Source organism: Heterodontus francisci, chromosome 22 (assembly GCF_036365525.1).
Source record: "Heterodontus francisci isolate sHetFra1 chromosome 22, sHetFra1.hap1, whole genome shotgun sequence".
NCBI lineage: Eukaryota > Metazoa > Chordata > Chondrichthyes > Heterodontiformes > Heterodontidae > Heterodontus > Heterodontus francisci.
The window spans coordinates 80,477,214-80,498,777 of record NC_090392.1 but is presented as its reverse complement, the minus strand read 5'-3'; the positions used below and the strand labels follow the sequence as shown (position 1 = coordinate 80,498,777).

Below are 21,564 nucleotides of genomic sequence, written 5' to 3'. Positions count from 1 at the left end.
AGTTTGTTGAAGCTGCAAAGAGTGATTTTAACATTAATTTCCAGGATAGGGGCATCATTGAATCATTGAAAGTTTAAGGCAGAGAAAGATGGGCCACTTGGCCCATCTCTGCCAGCCAAAAAAAAATCCATAACATAAGAAATAGGATCAGGATAGGCCATTCAGCCCCTCAAACCAGCTCCGCCATTCAATAAGATCATGGCTGATATCCTACCTTAACTTTACTATCCGCCTGAGCCTCACATCCAAAAGTCTTTTGATCTCAGTCATGAAGACACAGCTTTCTAGGGTAGAGAATTCCAAAGATTCACATTTCCACTGAGCAAAGAAATCTCTCCTCATTTCAGGCCTAACTGGCCGACCACTTTATTCACTGGCAAGGTTAACAGATATTACGTAACCCTAGTTGCCGAGATAATGGCAGTGGTTCTTTGAACTGCTGATAAAGGTTTTTGATATAACCGAGCAGCTTTTGTTTTTAGAAATACAGCACTGAAACAGGCCTTTCGGCCCGAGTCTGTGCCGACCAACAATCACCCATTTATACTGACCCTACAGTAATCCCATATTCCCTCCCTACACTAGGGGCAACTTATAATGGCCAATTTACCTATCACCTGCAGGTCTTTTGGCTGTGGGAAGAAACCAGAGCACCCGGCGAAAACCCACGCAGACACAGGGAGAACTTGCAAACCCTGCACAGGCAGTACCCAGAATCGAACCCGGGTCCCTGGAGCTGTGAGGCTGCAGTGCTAACCACTGCGCCACCCTGCTCCATTTCAGAAGACAATGGTCAACCACTTTGCTATGGGTCTGGAATCACATATAGGCCAGACCAGATAAGGACAGATTTCCTTCCCAAAAGGACATTAGTCAATCAGATGGGTTTTAAAATGACAATTTAACAGCTCCACAGTCACTTTCATTGATCTTGGCTTTTTTCCCCTATAATTTGTTAAAACCAAATTCAAATTCACAGACTGAATTTGTGTCCGAAATTGAGTTTGAAAATGCCTGAGAAGAAATCAGCTCCCAGGCAGGACCCCAAGAAAACAATGAGTAAAGCACCTGCAAAGGACTACAAGAAGCAGAGAAAGTCAAGGAGAGTTACTCCATCATCTCTCCCAACTGAGCATATAAAGATGTCATGTACAGCTTTCAATGACAAAATATTTTAAACACTGTCAAGTTAAAAATATGTATTTTTAATTGGCTCTCAGGACATGACTGCAAGGATGTGGTTGTGACTTTCAGAAGCAATTGTTTTTACCACTCAGTTGTCACTTCAGAGGCATTAAGAGTACACCACACATGGACCAGACTGGTTAAGGGAGGCAGGTTCCCTTCCCTTAAGGACATTAATGAACCAATTGTTTTTACAACAATCTGGAAGCTTTTATGATCAATTTTCCTGAATTCAATTTCATGACTTACCATGGTGAAATTTAAATTAACCAATGGTTTTCTAGTCCAGTAGCATAACCAGTACTATAGCCAGTCGATACATTGCAAACTATATTTTAATATTGAAGAAGCTCTGTTTAAGTTGTACAACCAGTTGTTGACAGTTTGCAGTCAGGAAGAGTGGCTGTGATGAGTTTATATAGAGCAGCGTCTTGAGCTAATTCACAGATAACCATCAGATTGAAGACTGCTGCCAGTAACTACAAGTACCCTGTGTTGCTTGTGAAATACAATGTTAACCAGAACTTCAGGTCCAGTAACTGGGTTCCAGCTGTTGAAAAATTCTTTAACACCAGTCAAGTGTCAGCTGAATGATGGAAACATCTTCACACTTCTTGCAGTCAAGGCAAAGCAAACCAGACCAAAGCTGCAAGGTTAAACTGGCCAAAGCTTTTAAATATCTGGATTTGCTCAGATGCATTGCATCTGTTTGAAACAACGTACAAAGGTAACTGCCCTAGACCAGATTCCAGCCTCTTGATCAGCCCCGATTTCCTTCAATCCACCATTGGCAGTCGTGCTTTCAGTTGCCTGAGCCTTAAGCTCTGGAATTCCTCCTTAAACACCTCTGTCTTACTTTCCTCCTTTAAAGCACTCCTTAAACCCTACCTCTTTGATAAAGCCTTCGGTCACCTGCCCTAATATCACCTTATGTGGCAGTGTCAAATTTTGTTCCACATTGCTCTTGTGAAGTACCATGGAATGTTTTAGGTTAAAAGGTGTTTTATAAATGCAAGTTGGTCTGTAGACTGTGTATGGTCAACGAGCGTAACACAGCTCGCACTAGCTGATATGAATGACCCAGGCAGATCTGAAAGCATTGCTGAGCTGTAGCTGAGATTTTGAATCATAGAATAGTTACACCACAGAGGGAGGCCATTCAGCCTTATATATCCATGCCAGCTCTCTGCATGAGCAACTCAGCTAGTCCCCTTTTCCTGTAGGCCTGCAATTTTTTTTCTGAATACAGTAATGCTGATTGCACTCATAACCCCACCTCTCCCCACTGTGGTTACATTAAAAACATCTCACTCACTGAGTATTTTAGAAAAGCTTTGTATTTAAATTGCTCGGCATGTCACTTCACCAGACAAAATACAATTACAATCGATGTGTCAGTCATCTTCTGTTATTCAACTCTTGGTAATGTGGTATAAATGAATAAAGGAGGTCCGTGCCATCAGCTTTGCCTTCAATCCATCCAAACACCCAAAGCGCCAGCTGCTCCCTGGATCTCGGATGCTTTCAAAATATTTTCAGCAAAAATCCCAAACTGAAGAGATGTCATGCCTCCTAAACGACACCCAGTCATTAAAACGGCCTCCTGCAGGGGCTTGTTTATACAATAATCCTTTCATTTACCCAAGGGTCTTTGCAGACTGAACCGAGTTCTGCAACAGTATAAGCAACTCTTGAAAAACACCAAGAAAATTAATGTTTGAAAAAATCAACTTCAATTTTATTAACAGGACAAGTTTCCCCAGTGGGCTGGAGAGAGGTTTCCTTCAGGTGGCATATTCCTGCTTAGTCTGAGTTTACATAAATAATCTGAGTAAACCCCTTATCCAGCTAAGTTTGCTGGCACCAAGAGTTCCCAATATCACAACTCCTGCAACAGAGAAACCTGCTACCCTGGGGAGGAGGGCAGCTGACCCCTGTGCTGCCAGTTTCCCCATCTTGCGTGGCACAGCAGGTTTGAAAAGCAGCAAAGTCTCATTCCCCACTCAGCTTAACACAAACTATTTTTACATTCAGATGGTATTTTGCATGAAGCAGCAAGACCCATCATCCTGTGCTGCTAGCCTTCACCAATGATCAAAACCTGGGATGAAATCCAGGCTAGGGACTGCAAACAGAGACCCAGAATTAGAAGAGATATTTTGAAGCTTTAATGGAGGACAGGGAGAAAGGAGACTATTAGTCGTTTTGGACGGGTGAGGTAGATGGGACGTGTTTAACCCGCACAAACAAGTGCCTTATTCTCAACCTCCTGGTCAAGCCCAGTGCCAGTGAGGGTTGAGGTGTGTTCATACGTACAGCCACAGGATGAAGAGCATCAGAGCAAGAGGCTGTTACTCTGCAATTGGAGGGCTGAGAGTTAATGTTGTGTTATATAACTACTCATGGCCTGGTGTTAGCAGACATTCACTGCCATAAAAAAAATACACAGTTCATCCTTCCTCGTTTTAACAAAAATTAAAACATTTTCACTATCTAAGGCAAGCAGTAAATCAAACCCAGAGTGGTAAGTTCAAGGGGGCTCTCACTGTAACACAGAAGCCCTTTTAAAAGGCAGCTACTGGTTAGGTTTGAGAATGAATGATTAAAACTGGGAAAATTCCCGACTGGACTGACTACTCCACAGCTGAGAGGCAACTCCTGAAGCAAAAATAACTCAGCAGCTAAACAGCACATGCACAAGGCAGCATCACCCAGTGTGGTCTCCACGTGAGTAAAGGAAAATAAGTTACAGGGTGGACACCTAAAGGTCTGACAGCTTCTTAGGAGAGGGCCAGGAGGAAAAAAGTGCCACACTGGAAGAACGTGGGACCCAGTAAAGACCCAAAATCAGAGAGCAGTCTCACTTAGGCCACGTCCTCCAAGCTTAGTTACAAACAGAAGGCCCAGTACGCAGTCAGCCATTGACAGATTCAGAAAAATAAATCAACATTTTATTAGGGAGAGGGAACAGTGCAGATAAACACAATTGGTAGGGACACAATGGAGCCTTGGTAGGTCAGTTATTTTTTTTTTTTGAGGGATTGTGTGTGCAGAAATGGCCCCTAATTTAGACTGCACACTGTACATTCTACAATGGGCACAGACAATTGACCAGAAGCACAAATAGAAAGCTGGTCCCTTTTTCATATCAACTCCCTATGTTCACTAGTACCTCATGGCAGTTCGATTGGCTGCTGGACCGGACTCATTATTAGATCAGAAGTTTTATTTTCTTTAAATTTCACTTTTTGAAATTAGACATTCAAAATAAACCACGTCAACATCAGGGGGAAAACCCACTAAGAATAATGTAACTACAACATATAAATAGTACTGAAGCAGACCTTCAGTAAATTAAAGTACAGTCCAAACCACTGTAGTGGTCATTTGTGCGTCTGGTAAGATTGCTCTCAGGACATCAGCTGGGCAAAGGAGAGTGGGGCGGGGGTGGGGTGAATCTACAGAGACCCAGATTTTGATACCAGTTGGTTGGAAAAGATGTTTCCCTACAATTAAATGAAAACCATTCAGGGGAAACCAGTCTCCACTCTCATTCTCTCCCAGCAAACTAAATGCAGTTTAAGGAAACCATCTGCTGCAAAATAATGGGCAGCGTTAGACAACAAGGAGTCATCTTTAATGTCAGTCACTACTTCAGTAGCTGGCCCAGGAGTGGACACTCAAATTAAATTGTTAAAACCCACAGCCCACTGACTGCAGACCAAAAGAAGCAACTTTATGCTGCTGTCTGATTGGTCACTGCTAGCGACCAGCATGAGGCAGGAATCCAGCACCGAGAGCAAAATAGGGAGCAAAAAAAAAAACCCCCTCTGCAGTCATATTTAATATTTAACGGACAGCAAGCGGTTAACTATATCAGAGACAGCCAGCACTGAAATTACACTTCTAGCCGTCGCTTTACAGCAGCAGCTTCTCAACATCATTACAGCAAGTGAGCACCTTCAGGGTGCCACCGTTATAATTCATTAAAAACAAAACAGAATTGATGTATACAACAACCAGGTTAGATAACTCGAAGGCCAGTGTGTTACCCACAGTGTGGCACATCGACTGGAGAATGCCACAAGGGGCTTCACTATAAACTGTGAAGCTTAAGCAATGTCAACATCATCTTGTCATGTAACATTCTTGAATGCACTCCAGCTGTGATTTGCTGCAGGCAACCTGGGGCATGATATCCCACAGACCCCCATACCCCAGGCACAACACAGCCGGAGTTTGCATGAGTGGTTTTATTCCACATTTTTCAGCAATTTTCTTTTTTAAACTTCATCAAGGATGGGTGCCGTAACGATTGAAGCACTGGGTCGATTCTGAAGCCTGACTGCACTGCACATGAACTGGAGAAAGAATCAGGGGGTCAGTGAATGTTTCAGGGAAATACTAAAGACTGGATCCAAAGCTAAATTCAGAAACAAAACACAAGTTCTGTGTCTGTCCTGCATCTGTGTCCATCAAGGCTGCAGCGTAGAGTGTTAGCGAATTCACCAAGATGCCCACCAATTGTGGATTAATTTGGTATTTTCAGTCCTTCAATGTTGCAAGAGTTCTCACAGAAACTGGTGCCACGTGAAAGCTCAGGACATCAGAATAAGCTGATTCCAAAGTGGCTGCATCAGTGAATTGCCCCTGTACCCACCTTTCATGGGGGGAGGGGGCGGGGGAAGCACCACACCCCTGTCCCTCGCTAGTGATGGGGGCATGCTGGCAGCACCCTCGAACACTCTAGGCTGCAAACATCAGGCCAAATTTACAAGAAAAAAAAAAAGAGGAAACTTGCCCCAAATTCACTTCTCCAAGCTCTGTGCATGTAGTGCATGGATGTGCCCTCTGAGGCAGGAGGGTCCACTGTGTAATGAGGCAATGCACCCCTGCATTAATAGCTCACAGACCCTGCCAGATTGTGGCACTGTCAACTTATTTTTAAAACCAAGTATGCAGCCCTAGAATTAGCTCCAGGGCTGTTAATTTTTGATTTAATAGGTGCAATCGGCTGCCAAGCTGACAATTTAAAATAAAATTAACATACTTCAATTCAGTGCAATAAGTTCATTCATAACCATTCATTTAAAAAGAAACACAACAAGCGAGAGGTGAAGAAACACAAGGAACAAAAACACTTGGCTTCCAATAACTCGAAGCTGTTAAATCCCTTTGAACGTCAACATCCTTCCTGCAAACACTGCCTCCTGCTGATCACAATGTGGTTTGAACTGTACTTGGTTTTAAGTAAAACTATCCAACAAAGTCTGTCACAGGAAAATCCAGTTTTTTTTTTTAAAAAAAAGGAAATGTACACCTCTGCTCCAAATCACATATCATCGTTCTGTTAAATTATGGCAAAATGGTCCATTACATAAAAAGTAATGTAATATAAATAGAACTGGTGCAGGAGCCAGGAGGGGTTACAATTCATCTGGAGGGTGTTTGTCTGACTTGCCTTCCAGTTTCTCCTCAGCTGTATCTGGAAGAAACAATTTTCATTAAACACAAACTCAAAAAAGGGGCAAAATGATGAAACAATTTTTATTCGAAGAGAGCAAGAGCAAAAAAAAAATTCATTACAGCACTGAAGGAGGCCATTCAGCCCATTGATTCCACGCCAGATCTCTGTATAGAAATCCAGTCAGTGCCACTTGCCCACTCTGTCCCCACAGCCCTGCAAGGCTACTTCCTTCAAGTGCCCATCCAAGTTCCCTTTGAAATCACTGACTGCATCCGCTTCGAACACCCTCACAGGCAGCGAGTTCAAGGTCGTTACCACTCGCTGCATAAAAAAAATGTTCTTCCTTGCATCCTCCCTGCACCTCTTGCCCCAAACCTTAACTCTGTGTCCCCTAGTCCTTGTACCATCAGCTAATAGGAACAGCTTTTCTTTGTCTACCTTACCTAAACCTGTCATAATCTTGTACACGTCTATCAAATCTCCCCTTAATCTCATTTGCTTCAAGAATAACCCCAGCTTCTCCAAACTAACCTTGTAGCTAAAATCCCTCATCCCTGGAACCATTCTGGTAAATCACCTCTGCACCCTCTCAAGGACCCTCACATCCTTTCTAAAGTTAACTGTCAGTCACTGTAAACTGTGCATTCGCCATGGCAAAGCCTCTACCAGAGTTCACTTGCCAACCAATCAACACTCTCTTCACATGCAGTATAAGTTCTTGTTTTCCTTTACATTGGTTATTCTTGCTATTGTCCTGATGAGTGCAAGATGAAAAGCTTTGACAACATGTCTCTATTTTCAGCAATTCTCAAGTTCTGTGCTACCAAACGACTATTTGCAACCCCTCTTTTCTTCTACCATATTCGCTATCTCCCTCATCAACCAAGGAGCCCAGGTTTCAGTTCCCCTACCTTTCGTCCTTGTTGGAATGTACCTAGCCTGTACCTGAAACATCTCTTCCTTACACATAACGCATTGTTCCGTTATAATTTTTCCTGTCAGCCTTTGGTTCCATTTTACCCTGGCTAGGTCCCTTCTCATTGCATTGAAATTAGCCCTCTTCCAATTTGGAAGTTCTACTTTAGATTGTTTCTTGCTCTTCTCCATTGCTAGTCTAAACAATGATCACTCTTACCCAAGAGCTCCCCCAGAGACAATTGGGCCACTTGGCCCACCTCATTCCCCAGCACCAGATTCAGCAATGCCTCCTCTTCCTAGTTGGACTGAGAATGTACTGGTCGAGGATGTTCTCCTAAACGCATTTCAGAAATTCTTCCCCCTCCTTACCCTTCACTCTAACATTATCCCAATGAATATTTCGGTAATTAAAGTCCCCCAATATCACCACTGTAGTGCTTGCACATCTGATTTCCCTTCAGACTTGCTCCTCAAACACTCTCTTCACTATTTAGAGGCCTGTAGAATACCCCCAGTAGCGTGACCATACTCTTTTTGCTTCTCAACTCTAACCAAAAGGATTCTGTCCTTGCCCCTGTGAGGACATTCTCTTTCCAACACTAAATGTCTTCCCTAATCAGTACTACCCCCCTACCTTCCTTTTTTCCTTCCCCAACACAGAGATTCACTAGAATGGTTCCAGGGATGATGGACTTCAACCATGTGGAGACACTGGAGAAGCTGAGACTGTTCTCCACAGAGCAGAGACGGTTAAGGGGAAATTTGATAAAGGTGTTTAAAAATTATGATTTGTTTAGATACTGTAAAGAAACTATTCGCAGAAGGGTCAGTAACCAGAGGCCACACTTTTAACGTAATTGGCAAAAGAACCATAGAGGAGATGGTGATTTTAAAAAATACACTCAATGGGTTGTTGTGATATGGAATGTGCTGCCTGAAAGAGCGGCAGAAGTAAATTCAATAGGAACTTTCAAAAGGAATTGGATAAATACCTGAAAGGGAGAAATTTGCAGGGCTATGGGGAAAGAACAGAAGAGTGGGATTAATTGGATAGCTCTTTCAAAGAGCCAGCAGAGGCACAATGGGCCAAATGGCCTCCTTATATGCTGTATAATCCTATGATATAAGTCACTATTGCAGAAAACAGACAGTGAAAAACTTCTTTCCATACTTGAACAGAGTTTCTGGTAGAGGCTTTGCATGGCTTTGATTTCCAAAGTCAACCTTCTTGACAAAGCCTGACTATCAATATTTTTCTCCCCGTTCCTCCCAGTGACACAAATTGCCCAGCAAAAATTCTCAAAAACTGTTCGAGGTAACACAGATATGTAAACTCTCTCACACTCACAGATCCTCACCTTTACTGGACTCTAACACTATTTGATCTGGTATCTTGGCCTCATCCCCCTCAGTGTTGCTTTTAGTTTCGCTTGCTGTAGGTGGAGCCTCTCCGGGTTGCACCTCTTCCTTATACTCTGTTGGGAAGGAAATATTCCCATTAGTGAGCCATCACTTCACAAGAGGATGGGCAATATACGCCAAGTATATGTAACAAAGATTTAAAACCCACAGGGAAAAGTCCATTGGATTTAATTTACTTTCTCTCCTCTCCTGAAGGTGCTGACTCTCACTGGGGTACGGGTCCCCTCCTCTGCTGAAAGTGCTGACTCTCACTGGGGTACAGGATCCCTCCTCTCCTGAAGGTGCCGACTCTCACTGGGGTACAGGATCCCTCCTCTCCTGAAGGTGCTGACTCTCACTGGGGTACAGGATCCCTCCTCTCCTGAAGGTGCTGACTCTCACTGGGGTACGGGTCCCCTCCTCTCCTGAAGGTGCTGACTCTCACTGGGGTACAGGATGCCTCCTCTCCTGAAGGTGCTGACACTCACTGGGGTACAGGATCCCTCCTCTCCTGAAGGCGCTGACTCTCACTGGGGTACGGGTCCCCTCCTCTCCTGAAGGCGCTGACTCTCACTGGGGTACAGGATGCCTCCTCTCCTGAAGGTGCTGACACTCACTGGGGTACAGGATCCCTCCTCTCCTGAAGGTGCTGACTCTCACTGGGGTACAGGATCCCTCCTCTCCTGAAGGTGCTGACTCTCACTGGGGTACGGGTCCCCTCCTCTCCTGAAGGTGCTGACTCTCACTGGGGTACAGGATCCCTCCTCTCCTGAAGGTGCTGACTCTCACTGGGGTACAGTCCCCATGCCTCCTGAATTAATGGGGATATGGGTTCGAACTTTACACATGGCCATCCCATCCACTGTATACACCCATACAACTCATGGAGACCCTGATCAAGGGCTCATCTGGTCAGTTCTGCTAGACACTGCAATTCCTCAGTTACATCCATGGAAATAGGGTCCACCTTTCCCACTTTGCAATGAGCTCACCTGTGTCACCCACTGTGTCTTTCTCAGGTGGTATTACGCTCTCGTTATCAGCAGCTGCTGCATTCTTGTCCTCCAGTGTTGTGTTTTTCACTTCCTGTGTTGTGTTCTTCTCCTTTCGGGGTTTGGGTTTGGCAAATTTTGCTTTATTGAGTAAGTATTTGACTTCTCGGTCCAGGAGAGCGAGCTTTGCCTCAATGTCCTTGGAGAGAAGGACGGGTTTTTGTGTTGACGGCAACTTATTCTGCTCGCGTACCGTCTCGTTTTTCCATGCCTGAAACATGAGTTAAATATAATTAGCCGTAGAATATTCTTGAGTGTCCTGCCTCACATACTCTCCTTGGTATCACACAACCTCAAGTACACTGCCAGTTACCCATTCCCTCCACCCTCCCCCTATCCCAATGATATATCACACTGGGGTACAGTTTCAGATACAGAGCATCCTGGATGGATGGGGTTGGGGTGGGTGGACATAGAGCTCCAAAGGATATTTTTAAGCTGGGTACATTCCCTCATCCAGTTCATCTCCACCAGATGATTTAGCCCAAATTAACCCTTCTCACACAAGAAATAAGAGCAGGGAATTGGTCACATGGCCAATCAAGCCTATTTCACCATTCAATAAGATCATGGCTGATCATCTACCTCAGCTAGATTATCCAGCCTGATCCCCATATTCCTCAAATAAAAGCAAAATACTGCGGATGCTGGAAATCTGAAACAAAAACAAGAAATGCTGGATTCACTCAGCAGGTCTGGCAGCATCTGTGGAAAGAGAAGCAGAGTTAACGTTTCGGGTCAGTGACCCTTCTTCGGAACTGAAGCGTTCCGAAGAAGGGTCACTGACCCGAAACGTTAACTCTGCTTCTCTTTCCACAGATGCTGCCAGACCTGCTGAGTGAATCCAGCATTTCTTGTTTTTGCCCCATATTCCTCAATTCCCTTAGTGCCCAAATATCTATGAATCTCCATCTTGAAAATACTCAACAATGGAGCATCGACAACCCTCTGGGGTATAGAATTCCAAAGATTCACATTTCTGACTGAAGAAATTTCTCCTCATCTTAATCGATTCCTTATCCTGAGACTATATGATCCCTAGTTCCAGACTCTCCAACCAGGGGAAACATCCTCCCAGTATCTACCCTGTCAAGCCCCCTTTAAGACAAGAGCAGCAAAACTGTACAGTTTCTTCTCGGAACTCCACACAAGATCAACTCAAAAATCAGATTCAGACTCCTAGACTGCAAGTCAACAATCCCAAGACTCTGCAGGCAACAGCCCGACAAATAAAACATTAACAATTGAATTAACACCTCAACCCCCTGCATAAAATCATTGCTCTCTATCCCTGCTGCAGGATCAGAAAGGATTGAATAAACTATGAAAGAGCTTTTGGCACCACGGCTGGTCCTGTTGTTCAGCAGGGAGAGGCAAAGTGCAGAAGAGCAATAGTTATCGGGGACTCTATAGTCAGGGGCACAAATAGGCGCTTCTGTGGACGTGAAAGAGACTCTAGGATGGTATGTTGCCTCCCTGGTGCCAGGGTCAAGGATGTCTCTGAACGGGCAGGAGACATTCCGAAGGGGGGAGGGTGAGCAGCCAGAGGTTGTGGTACACATTGGTACCAACGACATAGGCAGGAAGAGTGACGATGGCCTGCAGGGAGTTAGGTAGAAAGTTAAAAAACAGGACCTCTAGGGTTGTAATCTTGGGATTACTCCCTGTGCCACGTGCCAGTGAGGCTAGAAATAGGAAGATAGTGCAGCTAAACACGTGGCTGAACAGCTGGTGTAGGAGGGAGGGTTTCAGATATCTGGATCCTTCTCTTCCGGGACAGATGGGACCTGTACAAGAAGGATGGGTCGCATCTAAACTGGAGGGACACAAATATCCTGGCTGCGAGGTTTGCTAGCGTCACTAGGGAGGGTTTAAACTAGTGCGGCAGGGGGCTGGGAACCAGAGCAGGAGGTCAGCAGGTGAAATAACTGAGGGGGAACTAGTAAATAAGGCCAGTAAGACGAACAGGAAGAGCAGGCAGGGAGATGTCGCTGGACACAGTGGGACTGGTGGTCTGAAGTGCATTTGTTTCAATGCGAGAAGTAGAACAGGTAAAGCAGATGAACTTAGGGCTTGGATTAGTACTTGGAACTATGATGTTGTTGCTATTACAGAGACTTGGTTGAGGGAAGGACAGGATTGGCAGCTAAATGCTCCGGGATTTAGAAGCTTCAGGTGGGATAGAGGGGGATGTAAAAGGGGTGGGGGAGTTGCATAACTGGTTAAGGAGAATATCACAGCTGTACTGCGGGATGACACCTCGGAGGGGTCATGCAGCAAGGCAATATGGGTGGAGCTCAGGAATAGGAAGGGTGCAGTCACGATGTTGGGGGTTTACTACAGGCCTCCCAACAGCCAGCGGGAGGTAGAGGAGCAGATATATAGACAGATTTTGGAAAGATGTAGAGGTAACAGGGTTGTAGTGGTGGGTGATTTTAACTTCCCCTATATTGACAGGGACTCACTTAGTGCTAGGGGCTTGGATGGGGCAGAATTTGTAAGGAGAATCCAGGAGGGCTTCTTGAAACAATATGTAGATAGTCCATCGGAGGTCCGATGAAGGGTCACTGACCTGAAACGTTAACTCTGCTTCTCTTTCCACAGATGCTGCCAGACCTGCTGAGTGATTCCAGCATTTCTTGTTTTTATTTCAGATTTCCAGCATCCGCAGTATTTTGCTTTTATTTATGTAGATAGTCCAACTAGGGAAGGGGCCGTACTGGACCTGGTATTGGGGAATGAGCCCGGCCAGGTGGTTGAAGTCTCAGTAGGGGAGCATTTCGGGAACAGTGACCATAATTCCATAAGTTTGAAGGTACTTGTGGGTAGTCCACATAAGAGTAGCCCTCGGGTGAAGGTGCTAAATTGGGGGAAGGCTAATTATAACATTAGGCAGGAACTGAAGAATTTAGATTGGGGGCGGCTGTTTGAGGGTAAATCAACATCTGACATGTGGGAGTCCTTCAAACATCAGTTGATTAGAATCCAGGACCGGCATGTTCCTGTGAGGAAGGAGGAGAAGTTTGGCAAGTTTTGGGAACCTTCGATAACGAGGGATATTGTGAGTCAAGTCAAAAAGAAAAAGGAAGCATTTGTAAGGGCTAGAAGGCTGGGAACAGATGAAGCCCTTGAGGAATATAAAGTAGGAAGGAACTTAAACAAGGAGTCAGGAGGGCTAAAAGGGGTCATGAAAAGGCATTGGCAAACAGGATTAAGGAGAATCCCAAGGCTTTTTATACATATATAAAGAGCAAGAGGGTAGCCAGGGAAAGGGGTGGCCCACTCAAGGACAGAGGAGGGAATCTATGCGTGGAGCCAGAGGAAATGGGCGAGGTACTAAATGAGTACTTTGCATCAGTATTCACCAAAGAGAAGGACTTGGTGGATGATGAGCCTAGGGAAGGGAGTGTAGATAGTCTCAGTCATCTCATTATCAAAAAGGAGGTGGTGTTGGGTGTCTTGCAAAGCATTAAGGTAGATAAGTCCCCAGGGCCTGATGGGATCTACCCCAGAATACTGAGGGAGGCAAGGGAAGAAATTGCTGCGGCCTTGACAGAAATCTTTGTATCCTTATTGGCTACAGGTGAGGTCCCTGAGGACTGGAGAATAGCCAATGTTGTTCCTTTGTTTAAGGGTAGCAAGGATAATCCAGGAAATTATAGGCCGGTGAACCTTACGTCAGTGGTAGGGAAATTATTGGAGAGGATTCTTCGGGACAGGATTTACTCCCATTTGGAAACAAAATGAACTTATTAGCAAGTGGCAGCATGGTTTTGTGAAGGGGAGGTCGTGTCTCACTAACTTAATCGAGTTTTTTGAGCAAGTGACAAAGATGATTGATGAAGGAAGGGCAGTGGATGTTGTCTACATGGTCCCTCATGGCAGACTGGTACAAAAGGTGAAGTCACACATGATCAGAAGTGAGCTGGCAAGATGGATACAGAACTGGCTCTGTCACAGAAGACAGAGGGTAGCAGTGGAAAGGTGCTTTTCTGAATGGAGGGATGTGACTAGTGGTGTTCCGCAGGGATCAGTGCTGGGACCGTTGCTGTTTGTAGTATATATAAATGATTTGGAGGAAAATGTGGCTCGTCTGATTAGTAAGTTTGCGGACGACACAAAAGTTGGTGGAGTTGCGGATAATGATGAGGATTGTCAGAGGATACAGCAGGATATAGATCGGTTGGAGACTTGGACGGAGAAATGGCAGATGGAGTTTAATCTGGACAAATTAGAGGTAATGCATTTTGGAAGGTCTAATACAGGTGGGAATTATACAGTAAATGGCAGAACCCTGAGGAGTACTGACAGGCGGAGAGGACGTACAGGTCCACAGACCACTGAAAGTGGCAACGCAGGTGGATAAGGTAGTCAAGAAGGCATATGGCATGCTTGCCTTCATCAGTCGGGGCATAGAGTATAAAAATAGGCAAGTTATGCTGCAGCTGTACAGAACTTTAGTTAGGCCACACTTGGAATATTGCGTGCAATTCTGGTCGCCACACTACCAGAAGGAAGTGGAGGCTTTGGAGAGGGTACAGAAGAGGTTTACCAGGATGTTGCCTGGTCTGGAGGGTATTAGCTATGAGGAGAGATTGGATAAACTCGGATTGTTTTCACTAGAACGACAGAGGTGGAGGGGCAACATGATAGAGGTTTACAAAGTTATGAGTGGCATGGACAGAGTGGATAGTCAGAAGCTTTTTCCCAGGGTGGAAGTCAGTTACTAGAGGACATAGGTTTAAGGTGCGAGGGGCAAAGTTTAGAGGGGATGTGCGAGGCAAGTTGTTTTTTTTTTTAAACGCAGAGGGTGGTGAGTGCCTGGAACTTGCTGCCGGGGGAGGTGGTGGAAGCAGGTACGATAGCAACGTTTAAGAGGCATCTTGACAAACACATGAATAGGATGGGAATAGAGGGATATGGGCCCCGGAAGTGCAGAAGATTTTAGTTTAGACAGGCATCAAGATCGGCGCAGGCTTCGAGGGCCGAATGGCCTGTTCCTGTCCTGCTCTTTGTTTTCAAAACTCAAATCAGATTTCACCCAGTTTAGTAGCTTTGCCCTCAGCGATAGTTGGATCCTGCTGTACTTACGGTTGTCTCGGTAATGACCTTTTCCAGCGTGTTTAGCTCCACCTCTGTGAAAATCTGGTCAGCTTCTGGAATGAGTCTTGCTCCCCTGAAGCCATAGACATAACAGACAGTAAGAAATAGGGACAGCAACTGTACTATCTCCCTGCTCCCAACTGTGCATGTAGGTAAGCATGGTTACTCCGAACTTAACTATTTAGTTTCTTCAGTTTATCCAGGGAATAGCTGAGCAGGAATATCCCCGTTCAATCCTTGGATTGTGCCGCGTGAACCCACCTCAGCTAGCGCAATATTAGGGGCACTACAGTACCACTGAGGTGGGGATAAATAAACTAGGAATCCCACTCGCCTGCTGAGTATGTGGTCTTCAAGTGAAGACTGAATTGGACTAAAGTTCAAGTGACTCCTGCCTCATACGTAATAGTAGAAAAGCTCACTGACAAGAGTCAGAGTTGGGAGCCAGACTTGGAGGGTACCAATGCCCATGGAACTACCCCAATCAAATCAATGCCATTGTTTACTGAACCAGCCCCTTAAAAGTGCACTGAAAATATGATCAAAAATTCTGCCCAGAGCTCCTTGCATTCATCAGGATACTTACGTGAGGAAGATGGTGGAATGATTGAGCATGCTGTCCAGTGCAGCCAGGCGGTCTGGCCACTTTCTCCTCTCCTCTACTTTGAAGAACAGTTCCTTGCACATTTTCCGTAGCTCAGAGAGCTTTGCTTTTAGTTCCTAAGCACACAAAAGTATAATTCACTGGCAGCATCCCAACATGCATATGTGACACAAAACAGAATGCATCTGTGTTTGGCTGCTGTAGCAAGGCTGTGTGTTACATATTGTGGCAATTATTAAACTACAAACTTAACAAGGTTGCATCAGGCACCCAGAGTTCAGCTTCAGTGATATTACCTCCCTGCCAGAGTAAGCAAGACACTAAACAACTCACTCCAGCATCAGTGTTATATAAAGCTCAGGTCTAGATTCCAGCCTCATACTTGTCGGATCTGTTGTTTTCTGTACACTACATACAGATGTATAGTTTGTCAATATCGTCTGCTGCTGGACCAGTTATTCCCAGGTATCAGAATGAAAACAGCAGCCAAATAAAACAAACTCGAACCTGTGTGGTGGCAGCGTATCCATCCTCGTCCAGCCAGTTTGAGACCTCGCTAAGTTTAGAAGAGATCTGGTCCCGTTCATCTTGTGTCGAGACTGCCTGATACTCGTCCTGGTACAGCTTGTCCTAGGGAATAGTAGCAAAGGTTAGCAACTGCAGGCTGAGAAAGTAAATTCAGACACAGAATAACCTAAAACTTAAAAAAAAAAGGTGTGATCTCCTGATATTTCCCCTTTGCAGAAAGTACCTGCCCTCTGCTCAATCACAACTAGTTTGGAACTCCTCAATGCAGGGACAAAGTAAGATGCAGTGTAGCAGCTACTTACCTGCTGTGTCAGGCACAGCCTCCCCCACACCCCAAAATACCACTCCCATCAAGCCTCAAACAGTTAGACCCTAACCTTTGGCTCGCAGATTAAAACAGAAAGACATGCATTTCCATAGCACCTTTCACAACCTCAGGACATCCCAAAGTGCCTCACAGCCAATGAAATATTTAATTGCAGCAGCCATTTTACACACAGCAAGCTCCCACAAACAGCAATGTGATAAGGACTAGCTAATTTTACGTTGTTGATTTAGGGATAAAGATTGGTTGGGATGCTAGGGATAACTGTGTCTGCGTGGGTTTTCTCCAGGTGCTCCGGTTTCCTCCCACAAGCCAAAAGACTTGCAGGTTGATAGGTAAATTGGCCGTTATAGATTGTCACTAGTATAGGTAGGTGGTAGGGAAATATAGGGACAGGTGGGGATGTTTGGTAGGAATATGGGATTAGTATAAATGGGTGGTTGATGTTCGGCACAGACTCGGTGGGCCGAAGGGCCTGTTTCAGTGCTGTATCTCTAATCTAATCTAATCTAAACACCGCTGCTCTTCTTTGAGCTAGTGTCATCCGAGGGGGCAGATGGGGCCTCAATTTAATGTTTCATCTGAAAGACGACACCTTCGATGGCCCAGCACTCCCTCAGTACTGCAAAAACCTTAGATTTTAGTGCTGAAGTCTCTGGAGTGGGAATATTACCCACAACCTCCTGACTTAGGCGAAAGTACAACCCACTGAGTCACAGCTGATAGATAATGTTACCTCAATGATGAAAGTGTTAAGATTCTCAACCTGCGATAAGAAGTGCACAGCAACATACTGCCTTTAACGACCTAATACTAAAATACAGAATAACACTACCCAATATAAAAAGTCAAACAAAGGCTACTGATACTCTGAGAACTGAGATATGGCCATCACTGCAGCTGTATCAAGTCTGTTTTTTTTTTAAAACAATCCAGTGGCTTTGGGCACCTTGTATAGGAAACTGGTTTACAAGAATCTAACTGCCATCCTTACACAATAGTGACCACAGGATGTCAGTTAATGCAACTGTTTGATATTAAATAGTTGCCAATTTTCTTCAATTACACATCCTCTTTCCATATAACCTGGTCCAACTGTTGCAAGGACACGTGTTATTGTAATTACACAGAATATCAGTTATTTTAAAAAGATACATGTCAAGACATTTGCTCGCACTCCAGCCTTAACTCTTAACCAGACTGTCCCTCAAGATTGTTAACAACTATACTCTGTAGACAAGTATCAAACAAGCTCCTACAGAAAGAAAAAAGCATATGTATTAGCAACACAAAAACCCGTGAGCAACACCTTTACAATTTTAAAATGACTCTCAACCCACCAATAGCCAGCGGGGAAAATACTCTCGCACAAGTGGAGGAAAGAAACGCTCAAAGGATCAGATTGAGGTGCTGAAGCTCACTGGATTCCTGTGAAACACTCTGGAAAGCATAGGCTTCGGCAGTGGTTGCTGCACAAGAACAGGGGTAAATGTGGCCCCAGATACAACTGCATCAACCTCAGTGTGTGCAGGCACTGTGGTCTATACCAGGAGCACATCCCTCAACCAGCCCAAAGCCTTTCACAAGTCACACTCCAGTGCAGTCAATTATGCAGATCTTGTGTTTGGCAGTAAAGCTGCTGTATTGCTGGGCTGCAGAGCACACGTTCTAACAGACCTGATAAACAGTCCTTCCCCAAAACTGCCAAGTCCACCATGAGTTGGGGAGCCAATGTCCCACACTGCTGGCTGTCAGTGATCAGTTATTTAAAGAGATCGGGTCCATATATTGGACATAGTAATTGTTTAGGATTATGAGTGACAGAATAGCTCACCTGTGATTCAAAGATGAAAGCTTCTAGTGAATTGGCCATTTTTTCATGCTCCTGTTTTTGGAGGTCCCGATCTGTAAGGTCCTGAAGCCTAGATATAAATACAGGAGTGAGGGACTGCAAAAGTAAAAGGAATCAGCAAGTGTCAAAATGACTGAAGCTTGCCCTGGTTGGGGGTTACCTGGTGCAAAATACCTGTAAGTGTGGCTAGTGCTGCATATCTCAAATAATCTGACAATTTACAGTAATTCCCATTGAAGTCCTTGCCTCTGGCACAGAGCCTCTCCATCATGGAATTTAACTGTATTCTAAATAAGTTTGCAAGTTCTCCCTGTGACCGCGTGGGTTTCCGCCGGGTGCTCCGGTTTCCTCCCACAGCCAAAGACTTGCAGGTTGATAGGTAAATTGGCCATTGTAAATTGCCCCTAGTGTAGGTAGGTGGTAGGAAAATGGTGGGGATGTGGTAGAGAATCTGGGGTTAATGTAGGATTAGTATAAATGGGTGGTTGATGGTCGGCACAGACTCGGTGGGCCGAAGGGCCTGTTTCAGTGCTGTATCTCTATATAAATAAAAATAAATAATTCCAATGCTTAGCTGAGAAAATTATTGAAACTATTTGTTACTAAGTAAAGTCTGTACAGTTCTAAATTATGTTTCCACTAATCTTCAATGTTTTCTCTGCCTCACTCGGAAGCAAGAGGAGTTTAAACAACAACCAAACCTTACTTTTTTTGAGATTGGCTCATTTCCTCTTGGGTCAGATCTGGCAGGTCCTGGATTTCTAATCCGACAGTCACATTCTCACTAATCTTTACCCTCTTGGGTCCCTTTGGCATTTTAACCTCTTCCGTTTTATTAGACTCTGGATCTTCCACCTTCTCCTTCCCAACATCCTCCGCTTTTTTATCCTGCACAAAAAGAAAAGAAAACCCACCAGGGTGTCACTGACACATTTACAACAAAACAGACTCCAGAGCTAATACCTCAAGCACATTTCAAAACCCAGTCAGTCAACAGGAATTAACTCGCAAAGTCATTAAATAAAGAGCATCTCAGCCCAGGTAACTACTTTGCTCTCAACATCCCCAGCTGGTTTGGGGGATAAGAGAGTTTGCTCCCATCCAGCTTTCTACTGGAAAATTCACATCTGGACGACGACTTGGTACTTATATAGTTTTAACATAATAAAACATCTCAAGGCTCTTGAAAGTGTTTTACATTGAGCCACAAATGGAGATAGTAGAGCAGAGCTTGGTCAAAGAGGTGGTTTCAGGGAGCATCTTAAAGCAGGAGAAGTGGAGAGGTTTGGAAGGGAATTTCAGAGCTTGGGCCCTTGGAAACTGAAGGCATGGCTGCCAAAAACCAAGGATGCACAAGAGGCCAGAATTAGAGGAGCCCAGAGATCTCGGAGGGTTGTGGGGCTGGAGGAAATTACAGAGGGGCCTTGAAAACAAGGATATGAATTTTTTTTTTTAAAAGCCATTGCTTAATCAGAAGCCAATGTAGGTCACAGAGCACAGGGGTGTTGGTGCAAGTAAAGACATGGACAGCAGAGTTTTGGATAATCTTAAGTTTATAGAGGGTGGAATGTGGGAGGCCTGCCAGGACCGCGTTGGAACAGTCAAGTCGACCGAACAATGATAGGTTGGGAGACTGTCTGTGATGCTACCCACGATTGAGCAGCCTGCTGTAGACTCACTGCTGAGGATCGAGGAGGTAGCTGAGGGCACCCACCGAATGAGGTGGTATCTGCAGAAAAGCTGATCATGGAAAGATGGAAACATTATTCATTTCACAGGCCACCAAGAGCAGCATTCCCATACCACAGTTTCAGGCTTCTCAGTTTTGGCCTGGTCCTCTCCAGTTTCAGGCTGGTCTGCTTGCTCTCCATCAGATTCAGCCTTGCCTTGCTCATCGGGCTTACTGCTCTCCTCCTCTCTGGGAGTTTCTTTTTCTTTTGGGGTCTCTAGTTCTTCCCGATCGTCCTTCTCACTTTTACTCGTGGCCTCCTCTTCATCCTGCCAACAATGAAAAAAATAAAGAATTTCAGCCGCAGAGGACATTTTTCCAGCTTCCATCCACAGTCAGGAGGATGAGTCACCTGGACTGCTCATCGCCCAGTGACAGTCCACCACTCACTAACTGACTGATTGAATACCTGGGACTGAGCAACCCCGGCACAGACAGAGCATTCAAACAGAAACACACAAACACTGGCCTGCTTCACAACAATGCCGCTGGCCAGCAAATGATTTGTTGCTGCCTCATGTCCCCTCCCATGCAGTAAACACTTTCTTCCCGTGAACAAACTCAAAACAAACACTGTGTGTCACATCAGCTCATGTACTATAGTGAGTGCCCATCAACACAGCGCAAACAGGGAAGGCCAAAACAAGCAGTTTATTGAATAACTGGATAGTAAAGGCAGCACTCTCCTGATTAAGCAGCAAGGCACCTGGTTACAGAGCAGCCTTAACTCATTTATTTTGCCATCTTTCTCTCCGCCTTTAGATACCAAATTTTTCAAATGTACAGGTCCACAGCCACTCGCAATGTCCCTGTGCCTTCATTTTGGAGCCTAGATGAGCGTCAGCAGGTCATCACAGTCACCACTGATCCAGCCCTTACTTCATACCCTCAGTTTTCCAGGTCACTGGATAGTGAGCAGGGGATACAGGCTGTTTTTGTTATATCCTTCCTTAGCTTCAAACATGTAGAAGCACAGACCAGGAAGCAAACCAGAGGTCTCCTGGCCTGTATGGATGTTTTTACCCATCAGGGGACCAATACAAGGATGGAAGCCAGAGTGAGTGCACACTTACCTGCACAGATTCTGTCAGGTTCTCCTTCCCATCTGTTTCGGAGCTCCCACCTCCAAATAAACTAGAAATGGTGTTTCCAAGCTCTGCAGATAAGATCAAACTATGTGAAATGGCAAAACACTATCCCAAACAAGGTCTTTACCCAATAACAGAAGTTGAATTTACAGTTAAAACTCAAAAAATAGCTCTTTAGAAATAAATGACAACACGTGCACCCAACCACCCTAACACCCTCCCTGCGATTCCTTCCACAGGGACCAGCCACCTTCTGGGCCCCTCACAACTGCCATGGACAGCGAGTATCAGCAGGCCTTTCAACTGGATCAC

At 44.9% G+C, this 21,564-nt stretch overlaps 1 protein-coding gene across 3 annotated transcripts in view; it reads right to left on the bottom strand.

Moving 5' to 3' along the window:
- Positions 1–2,899: 2,899 nt before the first annotated feature.
- Positions 2,900–21,564, bottom strand: part of hyou1 (hypoxia up-regulated 1) — a 45,908-nt gene continuing 27,243 nt past the window's right edge. For 2 of the 3 annotated variants that reach the window (XM_068054158.1, XM_068054157.1), the window contains exons 16-25: positions 21,238–21,320; positions 20,239–20,433; positions 19,142–19,323; positions 18,418–18,505; positions 16,238–16,360; positions 15,713–15,846; positions 15,115–15,199; positions 9,964–10,234; positions 8,929–9,045; positions 2,900–6,670 (exon numbers count right to left, since the gene is read on the bottom strand). In XM_068054158.1, coding sequence (XP_067910259.1) covers positions 6,612–6,670; positions 8,929–9,045; positions 9,964–10,234; positions 15,115–15,199; positions 15,713–15,846; positions 16,238–16,360; positions 18,418–18,505; positions 19,142–19,323; positions 20,239–20,433; positions 21,238–21,320 — 1,337 coding nt within the window. In that variant the 3' untranslated portion in view covers positions 2,900–6,611. The remainder of the gene's footprint in view (positions 6,671–8,928; positions 9,046–9,963; positions 10,235–15,114; positions 15,200–15,712; positions 15,847–16,237; positions 16,361–18,417; positions 18,506–19,141; positions 19,324–20,238; positions 20,434–21,237; positions 21,321–21,564) is intronic. The other variant, XM_068054159.1, reaches the window with a different exon arrangement.